General features: G+C 36.6%; 1 protein-coding gene across 1 annotated transcript; it reads right to left on the bottom strand.

Annotated features, from left to right (window-relative positions):
• Positions 1 to 6604: 6604 nt before the first annotated feature.
• LOC110467441 lies at positions 6605 to 9710 on the bottom strand. The gene is made up of 3 exons (XM_021524612.1): positions 9568 to 9710; positions 8200 to 8300; positions 6605 to 7610 (listed from the first exon to the last, which is right to left on the bottom strand). The coding sequence occupies exons 1-3, from the start codon at positions 9609 to 9611 to the stop codon at positions 6844 to 6846; spliced, it is 912 nt and encodes a 303-aa protein (XP_021380287.1). The 5' UTR covers positions 9612 to 9710; the 3' UTR covers positions 6605 to 6843.
• Positions 9711 to 14988: the final 5278 nt, after the last annotated feature.

Raw genomic sequence — 14988 nt, 5'->3', positions numbered from 1 at the left:
CATGGTGTTCTATTGAATATTCGTATGATATTCATACGGCATTTATTTGTTTCCCATTCAATATCATATGTCTTCACGAATATGGCAGAATTGAGATATTCTGAGGCGCGGCAGTCTATATATAGCTAGTGGTAGGACGCCGGGCTCGTGACCGAAGGGTTGCGGGTTCGAGTCACGTCCCGGCAATGTGTTGTATCTTTGAACAAGATACTTTACTCCGCTTGTTCCTTCTACTCAGCTGTAAATGAGTACGTGGTCGACAGTAGTAGAATTGTTGAATGCTAGCTGTGAGCGCTGAAATGGCAGCAGCGGCTGTATGCTCCCCCGGGAGTTGAAAAGATATTGGCTGGTTGCAAAGGCCCTATAACCACGGATAACAATTTGTGAACCGCTTTGAGACCTACGAACAAGATTGTGATGAAGCGGTATAAAAGAAAAAAAGAATAATAATAATAATTATTATTATATTTTTCACGAGCTCTCGTTAGAATATCGGCATATTCTACCGTACGAGTGAAATATATATGGTATTAAAAGGGAAAACTCATGATTTTATATAACACGATAAAAATGTTGCAGGATCACAAACGTGTAAGTATTAATAGCGTGAAATTGGACGCCAGGTTCTTCTGACGTCGTGCTTGACAACAAGCCTATGAACCATCCTGACTTTTTGAAAGCAAATCTACGGTATTCTGATTACATAACTATTGCCAATTACGTATGTATATTAAGCAAGTTAATGTACCATCAAAGTTTTAATTCATATAAATACGAAATATCACAAACAAACTTAAATAAGAAAAATGTTATATACTTTCTCTTTAAAACGGTGATGTTACAAAATGATTAATATCGTGAAGGGAAATTATATACTTCTTAAATCAACACCGTGATGATATTATATCATGTTTATCGATTTACAGTTAATATTACCTTTGGTTTTATCATGTGACGGATTTTTCTGCACATGCGCAAACCATGTTAAGTCGTGATAATAATGACAGGAGTGGCATCGTAGTTTGAACACAGACAAACAGGATCCACTATTTAATCAGGAACCAAATAAATACATCCTTTATTGATTACACTTTTATTTAACATCTGGCATATACGTAGTTGCACACTCATGTTAAATCTAACTCTTGTAGGGATCGTGATGCTCCCGTGTCCTATAGTGTGTCAACCCTGAATGAACACACTCCCTTCCTATTCCTAGACCCGAATTCCTTGTCTAACCTCAGTATTGTTTGTATGTGGATTGTATAGTAGCATACTACAGAAACGTTACTAAATGTGCTATTTTGCGTCTCTTATATCAAGTTAAAACAGCCAGTGGTACCTTTCTATCGATAGCAAAATAATCCATTCCCTAATTGTCTATTCCATCAGAATCCATTTCTGGTCGCGTGTACAATGTATCAACTCAATGGAGAATCTAAACGTTCTTGCAAACTTAAGACTTGAGATGTTTTTTAACAAAAGCAACCTATATCGAGCAGTTGTGTCTGAAAGATCTGCCAGGTATCAGAAGAAGAAAAAAAGAACAAAAATTGAGCTTAGATTCGAATTGTGTCATGTCATCCAAGGAATATACTACTATCCTCTATCTCAGGTCTTATAAACGGAAAATGCATCGCTTTGAAAATGTGCTGACAATTTTGAACTTCATTTTTCTTTAAATACCTTGTTCAGAAAACACCTTTGTTTAACATTGCCTCCATTTGGATAGCTCAGTTGTTTCTCTATTTTGAAATCAGCAGTGGTATCCATCATTTTTATTTTTTCTAAATCATTTTGTTTCTACACTGCGTTATGATGTATTTGCAGCAAAAAAACAAGACGCTTGGTGAAGAAAAACTTCAAATTGCGCACAGTTTCGATTAATTATTCCAGATTTGCAAATCTTCTTGCTTTTAATTTTAAATAACTACTATAAAATCACCTAATAGGTTTTTTGAATTAACGTTTAAAGGATGATTTTCTACAATTGTTTCTCATTAATATGAAAGCAGAATTAGACAAATTTTCATACCGTTTTGGGTTATCATTAACCCAGTAGTGGAGGGCTAGGGGTAGCAGACTGTCAGACGTCTGAACCACTTGGTCACCGCGGGGCCCGTTCTATTTCTGGACCGCTGAATACTCCATACGCATTCAACACAACCCGACGATGTCAACCCGCGGCTTGATAAATAGTTAGTGTTACCAGTGGTACATTAACGGTATCGCAATTCTTTGATATTTGCAGTATTCAGAGGTCTAACTCTTTATTTTTGTAGATGAATTTAAATCTGTCTTAAATTATTGTTCCTTCATTTTTTGTTTTAGAATTTTTTGTCTGTTGATGTATTGGGATGAAAATGATAAAATAATACACATCTTCAGTATCTCCTGAATTGCACAACGTTCATATGTTAGTTCTTTCTTTGAACGCGATGAATATTTGACGGAAGCGGTAAGTTTTTCCTAAAGATTGCTTAAAGATATTTAGATAAACAATACTATGCACGAAAAATCTTCATGATATGCAACTATTACAAATGGCCTCTTGATGTCTTTACTCAATTTCCAAACAGGTTTTGCATGTAAACATCATAAAATTGTCGAACCATGTGTTCATGTCACTTAGTAAAATGATAAGTTGGTGTGTGATACCAGATGATGACATAAGTTAATACATCAGTGGGTGTACTATCATAATACACGATCTGAAAACGCCATAAATCCAATATATCGAACCCTGTAAATAGTATCAGTTATCATGTACAGTATGGGGTCCATATAAATAAATCAAGTCGGTTTTATAGAATATTCAGGTAGTAGAGGGCCTGCTACCTAGACGTTTTCACCCACGAAATCTACGTCATTGCATTTTTGTACATGTAACCTTTATGTCAAAGGATATAGATTTGAAGTTCCTCCTTGCTATTCCATGAAACCTTCCATGACCTCCTGTAATAAATGTACTCGCTGGTTTTCAAACGTGCTCCGTTCACTCATCCAGATCATCATATCATCAAGGATTGTGCTGACCTTTCTTCCAAACATCTAGTAGTTTCGACTGCTGAACGCTACGTCATTATGACGGATGATTTAGTTTCCAATGTATTTGTCGTTGAGGCGCGCACGTAGTCGTTATGTGCTTTTGCCAAAGGCGAATGCTATGCAGTAAATGGTATTTTCAGGATGTCCCGTAAAGATACATTTAAAAAGGGTGAATAGTAACACCCAGTGTTGTAAACCCCTCCCACAAATGTAATCCGGTTTCAGTAATTAGTGCGGATACACCCCTGTTGTTACTCTTTTAGGGTTGCATAATATTTAATTTGCATTGGATCTCTTACTGCGACCATTTATTTTTCGGTTTGCAGCACATTTACCAGCAGGGAAACTGATCACGAACACTTCGTTGAAGTACCTGTCTGTAGTATTTTTCCCGCATTTTCACCGGGACTTTCATATTGGATATCCAATATACATATTTTCGCTTCGTCCTTGAAACATGTCATGACAAATAAAAAAAACTCCTTACGAGACACATTGCGGATGATACATCGAAGGAATCGCGCAGCAGCGTAACGGTTAAATAGCATGCTTTGAAGTGGGTTGAGTTTATCTTTAATCATTTTAAGCATCAAAGAACAGATATCAGCCTAGCGAATGATCAGGTTTTCATACCTAAAACTAATCTTATTACCCCGAGTTTTTCTGTCATGACAAAAATATTCAAAGGGTGCAGAAATATGTGTATCGAAAGCCCTACCCTTGGGTATCGAAGCTGCAAGATTTAATGCATGTCAATATATTTCCTGTCCAGTCTGTCGTTTCATTGATTCAGTATCGACTGGTTCTCCGATTTTATGTTTATGTTGTTTGTTCAATACAAATGTTCATGTCGCTGTAGCACTTCTCTGACCTACGTTTACAGCATGGCTTCCTGGGTTGATACACAAAAAGAGCAGGGGGGGGGGGGGGGGGGGGATTTCAAACGGAACGAATTGATACGGAGTGTGTTTGTATTCCGCTTGTAGAACTATGTTTGAATTAACCGGAAAATCACGGCAATTGTTGTCTGCTTCACTTCGAAAGAGGAAAACTCATTATGTATGTCTTTCACACAAATTTGTTCTCATTTAATCATGGATTTATGGGAAGGATTATTCTTTGGACCCTATGGAACATTCAAATGTATTCAAACACGATACACTTATTCTAAATCCAAACTTTGAAAATGTAATCGTCAGCATCAGGAAAATCAGCTATGGGCAGTTAGACGTTACGCGGCACCTGTCAAAAGTATCTCGTCGTGTTAAACCTCTAACACTGTTGGAGTAGTATCTCGTCCTCTTAAACCTCTAACACCGTTGAAGTAGTATCTCCTCGTGATAAACCTCTAACACTGTTGGAGTAGTGTCTTATATGTGTGGTTGTGGTGTTGTTTTCTGTTTGGTTTATAGCAAAATATTCAGTCCTAGAACTGTTGGAGTAGTATCTCGTCGTGTTAAACCCCTAACACTGTTGGAGTAGTATCTCGTCGTGTTAAAACTCTAACACTGTTGGAGTAGTATCTCGTCGTGATAAACCTCTAACACTGTTGGGGTAGTATCTCGTCGTGTTAAACCTCTAACACCGTTGAAGTAGTATCTCCTCGTGATAAACCTCTAACACTGTTGGAGTAGTGTCTTATATGTGTGGTTGTGGTGTTGTTTTCTGTTTGGTTTATAGCAAAATATTCAGTCCTAGATACCGAATAACTGTAACCAAATTTTGTATCTATGTTTTGATAATTTTAACAATATCGCAATAATGATGTAGAATCTTTGACTGTTGGAGTAGTATCTCGTCGTGTTAAACCCCTAACACTGTTGGAGTAGTATCTCGTCGTGTTAAACCTTTAACACTGTTGGAGTAGTATCTCGTCGTGTTATACCTCTAACCCTGTTGGAGTAGTATCTCGTCGTGTTAAACCCCTAACACTGTTGGAGTAGTATCTCGTCGTGTTAAATCTCTAGCACTGTTGGAGTAGTATCTCGTCGTGTTAAAACTCTAACACTGTTGGAGTAGTATCTCGTCGTGTTATACCTCTAACCCTGTTGGAGTAGTATCTCGTCGTGTTAAACCCCTAACACTGTTGGAGTAGTATCTCGTCGTGTTAAATCTCTAGCACTGTTGGAGTAGTATCTCGTCGTGTTAAAACTCTAACACTGTTGGAGTAGTATCTCGTCGTGTTATACCTCTAACCCTGTTGGAGTAGTATCTCGTCGTGATAAACCTCTAACACTGTTGGAGGAGTATCTCGTCGTGTTAAACCTCTAACACTGTTGGAGGAGTATCTCGTCGTGTTAAACCTCTAACACCGTTGAAGTAGTATCTCCTCGTGATAAACCTCTAACACTGTTGGAGTAGTATCCCGTCATGTTAAACCTCTAACACTGTTGGAGTAGTATCTCGACGTGTTAAACCTCTAACACCGTTGAAGTAGTATCTCGTAGTGATAAACCTCTAACACTGTTGGAGTAGTATCCCGTCATGTTAAACCTCTAACACTGTTGGAGTAGTATCTCGACGTGTTAAACCTCTAACACCGTTGAAGTAGTATCTCCTCGTGATAAACCTCTAACACTGTTGGAGTAGTATCCCGTCGTGTTAAACCTCTAACACTGTTGAAGTAGTATCTCGTCGTGTTAAACCTCTAACACCGTTGAAGTAGTATCTCCTCGTGATAAACCTCTAACACTGTTGGAGTAGTGTCTTTTATGAGTGGTTGTGGTGTTGTTTTCTGTTTGGTTTATAGCAAAATATTCAGTCCTAGAACTGTTGGAGTAGTATCTCGTCGTGTTAAACCTTTAACACCGTTGAAGTAGTATCTCGTCGTGATAAACCTCTAACACTGTTGGAGTAGTGTCTTATATGAGTGGTTGTGGTGTTGTTTTCTGTTTGGTTTATAGCAAAATATTCAGTCCTAGATACCGAATAACTGTAACCAAATTTTGTATCTATGTTTTGATAATTTTAACAATATCGCAATAATGATGTAGAATCTTTGATTGAACCAAATGCCATGTGACCTCTCTTATCCTCGATACTCCAGGGTGTTACGCTCACTTTTGCTCTCTGCACCCCTTGAATATGTCATAGCAAAATTGAAGGAACCTGGCTAGCAATTCGATTGGTCTCAGGTTTAAAAACCTGACCATTTTGCCATGACATAATCCAGGGATGCAGGGAGCGAAAGTGAGCGTAACCCATGGAGTATCGAGCATGAACCTCTCTGAAACTTCACAGTATGAGGTAAAATAAAATTTTGCCAATTATTTTTTTGGGGGACATTTGAGTTTATGAAAACAGTACAACTAGCGGGAAACCTAAAATTTCTGTATGGGAGCACTCCAGATTAAAGGATTATGTGTTTGGTACTACGTATGGCTATGTTTTAAAGTAAGTATGGCGCATTCTCTATCTTTGGGATTAATGGTAAACAAAGCGACTCTGGATGCGCATTTCTGGTCAATAAATAAATATCACGTTTTAATAGACTCTAGTTCTTTCTATATATATATATATATTATGTATAGAATACAAAGTTGTTGCTTTATATAACTACATAACATTCTTATCTAAACAGATTTATTTCACATACAGATTTTGAATTATGTTGATCTTTTTAATCCGTGACAATTTCATCTTAAAATTCTTCTGATTTTAATAATACATTTGTTTATAATATTAACATCCATGTAATGTAGTACTGCATAAATCAGCCTCTATGGCAATTTGGAATACTTCAAAACATGATGGACCCCTTGAATATTTGTATTACATGAACATCGTCATTACTTTTTAAGAAGTTGAAGAAATGTCTGGAAAAAATCCCATTGTCGTCTGGACGCAGGTGTGACTGTCTTTCAAAACCCGAAAGTTAAGACCATCTCCAGTTTCCCAAGATACTATATTTAGAGTGTCACCGACACTCGATTCCTTACGGAAAGACATCTCAAGTTCCTTTACTCCATTTTGCAGAGATTTTTCCGTGATGGTTTTATATTTATTTCGCAACACCCCAAAACTGCAGGCATCCGAGCAGTATCGAGCATATTGTGCCCAGTTTGTGTGTAAATATGCGTCAGAGTCACGTGGGTATACAATGACGTCATGTTGATAGCATTGGTTGACGTCTACATCAGGTAAATCTTTCATTATCAACGCACTTCCATCAATTGAAGCTTCGTTTCCATATTTCTGTCGCCACCAATCTGGAAATGACGTAGGCTTTCTCGTTTCGGAGTCAACCAAGACGGATTGTACTTTGCACTCAGCGTAGGGGCTTGTATTTGCGTGCGATAACGTGCTTGTTAACAGGAAGGAAGAACGCCCTACGTAGTCAAGTTTAATGTTTACAGACAAAGGAAATTTGGGCAAAAACTCGTCGTACAACTGTCGTTCAATGGAAAGCTTTGCTGTGGCTATGAAGAAAAAATTATTCATAAGCACTTTCTTGAAGTCGGCGAACGAACTGTCCGGTCGCTCGGCATCAGGGATGGGCCAAAATGCAAAGGCACGCGTTGACTCAAACAGTTGAAGTAGGTTCCACAGCGTTACTTTTGCCCCTGTAATAAAATGTTTAGTGTAAGCACCAGTAATCATAATAATACGATAAATTCAATTATAACAATCGCATGTACACCTTCATGCATCAACAGTGATAATTATTCTGGGCATCAAAATTTCATTTAGAGAAGAATGTTTAATTACAAGAGGGTAAATCGTTATTATGACATAGCTTGTTCGTTATTACGATATAGTCAGTAGTTATTACGACATAGATTGATCGTTATTACGAGATAGTAAGTCGTTATTACGACATAACTTGATTTTTCTGGGTGGCCCGTACTGGCTTCTGTAAGATGTATCTTTTAATATTTATGATTGTTTGCAACCCAGTTCTGTTAAAACATATATGATATCCGGTATTATAAATATGTGTGAATGGAACTGCTGTGCATATTCTCATTAACAGTTCTTTCTAAATCCATGCTTGAATGCATGTGCTTCTGTTAACTTTTACCGAATTTGTTTTTGCGCTCAGTCTAATTTATGGAGGATTAAAAAAATTGGTTCCCCGCGAAAATAAAGACCTTAACAGAGTGACACATTGCAAAAAAAACCGCTGCCCTCAAGACGAAGTAAGTGCCTTACCTTTTGCCTCAAATGCCTCGTACGGCAGACCCCCGGGAATGTTGACCCGAACAGAGGTAGGTGAAAGGAATTCACGCTGGTAGTTCAGTTGTCGAGCAATCCTATTAAAAGACAAATTGATATTTAGGATAATTTTTCATTCAATTAAGTACAAACAAGTGTCTCATACAGCTAAACTTATGTTTCAACAAACTTGCCCGGGCACCCAATACAGATGTTATGAATAAGAAATCTTATAAACGGGGAGAACAAGACAAGTTAGGCCACGGAGCTGGTTGAGGAGTTTTAAGTGTTTTTTCAGGTACCCCAAACTATACATTTGTTTATCATTCCCCCATCACCTCAAGTCAAAACTGTCCTTTTGTGTACTCATCAATAAATAAAGATTTGGTGACTTCGACACCTTTTGAGTTGTGACACATGGACCCTATTCCCTGATTATCCATGCCAGACGGCTCAGCTTGCCCTGTGGCCGAGGTTAGTTGAACCGTATCACCCAACACAAAGAAATTAGCGTCAACATCTTACAGGAACTAAAAGTAATATTTCTTATTTACTGCATGAGAGGGAAGTGTGTACTTAACTTCAAAATTCTACATATTTAGTGTTGTTTTTCTTTGTGTAAAAAAAAAAATTGTGTTGGCAATGTCACTTGTTAGTTTAAGCTTGCTCGGAACTGAAAACGGAACGTTCATGAAAACAACGGACGACATTTGCAATATTTTCATCTTTTTAAGAAAAAAATTGACACTCTGATGAATATAGTGTAACTAAGGTCTATATCTTAATTGTTCATTGAATATATTTTGTTTTTAAAAATATGTGTTAAAACATTTATATTGATACACCGAAACATCGTTTCCTTTTCCCAAAAAAATATTTTCATTCCATTTTATGATTTTTTCAACTGAGTTAATGAGCAACGAAGTTACATTCATTGCTAAAAAATACACGAATTTCCATTTAGAATACAATGTACATATTATGCATTTGTAAGGAAAAATAGTAATACAACATGATAGGCCTATTTATAGACTATGAAACATTCCATTTCCGTTTCTCCGGTTCCTAATTCTGGGTACCCTCACGTTATGACAATGCTATAGCTTATCCATTCTTTAATTAACTGGAGCACCTCGGCTGTCGTGCTGGCTAAACTGACTAATCTGCATTTGCAAATGAGATTTTGTGCGGTGAGTCAACAGGTAAACCTGTATACGCTGCTGCTCCGTTTTTAATGGTGTTGATCTTTATTCCGCATACATACTGTTGCCGGAAGTACTGCCTCTCTCATAGGGTGCAAAGGGTACACACAGTGTGCATGCTGTTCCCTTGTGAACTTTAGAAATAAATTAAAGGTTAACGTACCTCGGGAACCCACGATTCAATGCCGATGCTGTACGGGACCCCATCGCTGATCTGATATAACCTGGTTACTCCATTCGCTTTGACCCTGCGTCAGAGACGTTTCGTCGATAAACCGGTAGAAGGGAAATAACTCTTATGACTGTATACGGTGAGTTCGATACACGCTATATAACTTACCCGAATGCATTGTAGTTATTAATTCAGGACCTCTGTCTGCACAAACAGATTCTATACATATCGTTTATGTTTTGTTTTCAGACCTGATTTATATTTCAGTAGAAGAGCGCATTTGTTACATTTTGGTACAACATCAAAGTTAGCACAAACAAACAAACAAAAAACATTACTGTAATCTAATTGTATTTTTCCCACTGACTGTCACGCTCAAAATGCCACCTATACCATACTTTGTGTGTGTATATATAAATGTTCAACATTCTGATTCATAATTTAGATATTTGTCAATGGTTAACCATTAATAATATGTTTTTATGGTTGTATGTTGTTTAACGTCCTATTAACAGCTAATGTCATTTAAGGACGTCATTAATAATATACATTTCTTCGATGAATGTGTTAATATTAATTTGGAGACAATTAATCACCTCAAGACATTCATATGGTGGCAAATTTCTGCCATCGACTTGCAGATTAACGAGTTACGTATATGCCGACATTTTTTAAACGATCTCGACACAATCTGAGGTGAAAGATAACATCAATCTGTCACTCCCAGTAAGGTCCCCTGGTACGTGATATCATTTTAGATATCGTCTGCACATCTAAATAGCATAATAGTATATTGGTATTAATATTATGATTGACATGAATGTTCAAAATGTACATGACACTGCGTCATTTCCTTACGGTTTGTGGTGTGTTTTGCTTGGTGTTTTTTTCAAAATTGTCGAGTGGTTATTCAGTCATTTATTTTGTCTAAAAGTCCGCGTAAGTACACCTTTAATACTGACAGAGGTGTTAGTCAAAGAGGTCTCATTTGACATCAAAACCATCCTCGAACTATATTGATATATGAGTTCAGCGTCGTTTACCATACATTCTTACTTACATAATTTACATCTCCTAATTGGTGATGGGCATAGATATATTAAGTAGAGTAATCGTGGTTATAGGGAATGCTGGTGTTAAAGGGGCATCACGCTGAAGTAACTATTTTTTTGTGTCTTTTTTTCAAATACTACATAAATATATCAAGTGAGACTCCTTATGGAAAATAACGATCGGATTTGGCTGAAATAGATTCATAAAAATGATTAAATCTAAGATAATCATCGGTATTTCTACCTGTCTGACCAACGTTTTGTTCAGGGATTTCCCTCTACTAGCGCATGCGCATTGCACACCATTTCTTTGTAAACAAAATGACTGGCCGTGTGAAGTAAGCCAAGAAAAGTATTGTACCGTGTCAGCTACGAAGCGAAAAGTTAACAAATGATAGTATTATTTATAAAGAAATAAGATCTGACCATGACTGCATGCTTTTACAACAAGATCTTGACGCTGCAGCCAATTGGGAAAGAGACTGGCTAATGGCATTCCATCCTGACAAGTGTACAGTTATGACTATATCATCCAAAAAACATCCTTTTTCTCATCAATACGTTCTCAACGGGCATACCCTAGAAACTGTCACTTCAGCTAAATACCTGGGAGTCACACTTCAATCTGATTTAAAATGGTCCAAACATATAGAAAATACAGCCGCTGCAGCAAATAGATCTTTAGGCTTTTTGAAAAGAAATCTCAAAACAGGAAACAATGACATTAAAAGTAAAGCCTATCTGTCACTAGTCCGCCCTAAATTAGAAGACGACTGTACCCTGTGGGACCCACACAAATCAGACTCAATATCCAAACTTGAAATGGTACAGAGACGCGCTGCCAGGTATACCTGCAATAGGTATCACAATACCAGCAGCGTCTCTGACATGTTAAGCACACTACAGTGGCCATCACTCGCAGAACGACGTCTTAAGGCCCGCCTCATTCTTATGTATAAGACAGTACATAACCTAGTCGCCATCCCCAGTTCCTCCATTCTCATACCATCAGACAGTCGAACTCGTCAAAACCACTCTCTCTCCTTCAGACACATTCAATCAACCAAAGACAGCTCTAAATACTCTTTCTTCCCTCGAACAATCACCCAGTGGAATCTTCTCCCACCCACTGTGGCGATGTCTCCATCCGTTGATGTATTCCGAGTACAGCTAACTCGTTACATTCCTCTAAGCTCCACTCCATATGTATATAGATTTAACCTCACTGTTTTTAAATCCACGCATTTTACAACACACACAGCAGTCCGTAATCTTCAAATGATTGAAGGAGGATTGGAAAACGAAAGAAGAAGAAAGAAAAAGGAAGGGACAAGTGACTGGTTAGTTTGTTTTCTCATGAGGCCCTCCAAGGGTTAACTGTTGTGATAGCGTCTCTGACGGTACTCGTGATCGGGGTCAAATGAGATACGTGCGCTTTTAGATTTACATTATTTATAATATTACCGGGTTCAGTAAAATGATATATGATTTAATTATATTGCTGAATTAAACGATTTTTTGTTTGTTTTTACATACAAGATTTAAATTAGTACTAACATGAATACCCGGCTTCCTCTGGCGCAACGACGCAATATATAAAAAAAAAATCTCGTCATCTGAAAGCTACATTATCGCAGCTAGATTAAAAATGTCAAAATGACGGGCCATGATGAATAACTGAGGAAGGAGAACCTACTTCTAGTAAATAGGATCGCGTAGCATTTGTTTTTAAATCGTAATATTTCAAAAGTTCATGTTTTCATATGTTGTTGACTTAGAATGTATGATCATGTAACAACCTTTTTCTCTATAAAGAATTAATTTTCGACTTCAGATAGAATCGGAATACGTATTGAAAACAGGGGAAGAAACATTTGTTTACGTTGTAAAAATGACGCGTGCTGCCGATAACTAGTACGGCTTCTGTTTCGGACAAAAATGAAATGATTAAAGTTGGCTCAACATAAAAAAGGGTCCATTGACAAGAATGCTTTAATCTATGAAAAGTATTGAAAAAATATAATTATCAAGTAGCTCAACACGTCCCATATCCGACACATATTCTACATGTACACGTAGTGGTTTTGCCATACAGTTTAGTGTGTGTGATGGCTAATATAACTTACCAAGTGTTAGCGTATGGAGACAGTGAAAGTGGGAAAGAGAGTATACATACCTTTTTATACATGGTATAGAAAAAAAAATTGGCCAAAGATAATGAGTTGTACAATGTAATAAAAAAAATCACAAACGTTTCTCTTTTTTATACGCGTGTAGTTTGTCATTGCATATATGCACTTTATGAAAACATTTGAAAAGGGATATTCGTCTCGTAAATACTCCTTTTTACAGAAAGGTTTGTCCCATGGTTGAAGAAAGGTGTTTACATTAGCCCCGTACAGATGTCACATTCCGGTAATAAATTCAATATATATTTATATATATCTACTTTATGTTTATGCCTATTATCATTGTTGACATTTAATTGTAAATGTATGACGGGAGAAGGCTGTGATAAATTATAAAATCTTGTGCCCCATCCCTTGTTCAATTTTATTGGCAACAAATATGTTTAAAGCTAAATAAATTTAAATTCTGAATATTGGCAAGTGTGCAATTAACTTCTGATGATGAATAACTACTGTTCAATAAGTTTGAATACGGACTAAGAAATCATATTACTTGGTTTAATAGTGCGGTAAGAAGTTGCAGTTGCCTGACGCCTCTCTCTGGGGGCCCCTTTAGAAACCGTTTCATCTCGCCCAGACCGCTCGTGTTTACTGCCTAGTCAGGTGACGTTATCGGCGCTATTTTTAGCAGGGCTTTCCCGAACAATTCAAGTGGTCAAACTGGACATTTGGAACGGACTATGAATATGGGGATAGCGAGGTAAAATAAGTGGAAGTGCATACAATACAAACATTCATAAACAAAATATATGGCTCTTCACGTGATGTCCCTTTAAACATAATGTTACTGTTCAAGTACTGATTCTGTGATTCATAAGTATATATACAAATGTAAACGTACAACAATAATGATATACAATGTGCCATGTGTACTGTATAGGTATAGACGTGGTTAAATGCATCTCATGTCATATTATTGCACAAGTATAAACGGGTAAACATAGTAAAGGTAAGTACATTGTAATTACATAAATATAAACGGGTAAACCTAGTAAAGGTAAGAACATTGTAGTTACATAAGTATAACAGGAAAAACCTAGTAAAGGTACGTACATTGTAGTTACATAAGTATAAACGGGTAAACCTAGTAAAGGTAAGTACATTGTAATTACAGTAATATAAACGGGTAAACCTAGTAAAGGTAAGTACATTGTAGTTACATAAATATAAACGGGTAAACCTAGTAAAGGTAAGCACATTGTAATTACATAAGTATAAACGGGTTAACCTAGTAAAGGTAAGTACATTGTAATTACATAAGTATAAACGGGTTAACATAGTAAAGGTAAGTATATTGTAGTTACATAAGTATAAACGGGTAAACCTAGTAAAGGTAAGTACATTGTAGTTACATAAGTATAAACGGGTAAACCTAGTAAAGGTAAGTACATTGTAGTTACATAAGTATAAACGGGTAAACCTAGTAAAGGTAAGTACATTGTAGTTACATAAGTATAAACGGGTAATCCTAGTAAAGGTAAGTACATTGTAGTTACCTAAGTATAAACGGGTAAACCTAGTAAAGGTAAGTACATTGTAGTTACATAAATATAAACGGGTAAACCTAGTAAAGGTAAGCACATTGTAATTACATAAGTATAAACGGGTTAACCTAGTAAAGGTAAGTACATTGTAATTACATAAGTATAAACGGGTTAACATAGTAAAGGTAAGTATATTGTAGTTACATAAGTATAAACGGGTAAACCTAGTAAAGGTAAGTACATTGTTGTTACATAAATATAACAGGTAAACCTAGTAAAGGTAAGTACATTGTAGTTACATAAGTATAAACGGGTTAACCTAGTTAAGGTAAGTACGTTGTAGTTACATAAGTATTATCCGCTAAACCTAGTAAGATAACTGTATGGTAATTACATAAGTATAAACAGGTAAACTCAGTAAATTAACTGCATTGTAATTACATAAGTATAAAAGGTTAACCCTAGTAAAGGTAAGTACACTGTAATCACGTAAGTACATTATAATATTTGACTGAGCACATAGTAAGTACATACATATACAATAGTAGTGACATGATTAAGTACAGAAGGAAATTATAGAGTATAGGTATAGACTAAGGTAGATTCATCTCGTGTTTCATGATTACATAGTATAACACACACACACACACACACACACACACACACACACACACACACACACACACA

This window comes from Mizuhopecten yessoensis, unplaced genomic scaffold, assembly GCF_002113885.1.
Source record: "Mizuhopecten yessoensis strain PY_sf001 unplaced genomic scaffold, ASM211388v2 scaffold11173, whole genome shotgun sequence".
Lineage (NCBI taxonomy): Eukaryota > Metazoa > Mollusca > Bivalvia > Pectinida > Pectinidae > Mizuhopecten > Mizuhopecten yessoensis.
The sequence above is the reverse complement of the archived record's forward strand: the minus strand, read 5'-3'. Positions and strand labels throughout refer to the sequence as shown.

Coding starts and splice junctions, on each gene's coding strand:
- LOC110467441 (XM_021524612.1), bottom strand. CDS start 9,611: ATGGGGTCCCGTACAGCATCGGCATTGAATCGTGGGTTCCCGAG. Junction 8,301..9,567: donor TTGAATCGTGGGTTCCCGAG/GTACGTTAACCT, acceptor GTCTTTTAATAG/GATTGCTCGACAACTGAACT. Junction 7,611..8,199: donor CGAGGCATTTGAGGCAAAAG/GTAAGGCACTTA, acceptor ATTTTATTACAG/GGGCAAAAGTAACGCTGTGG.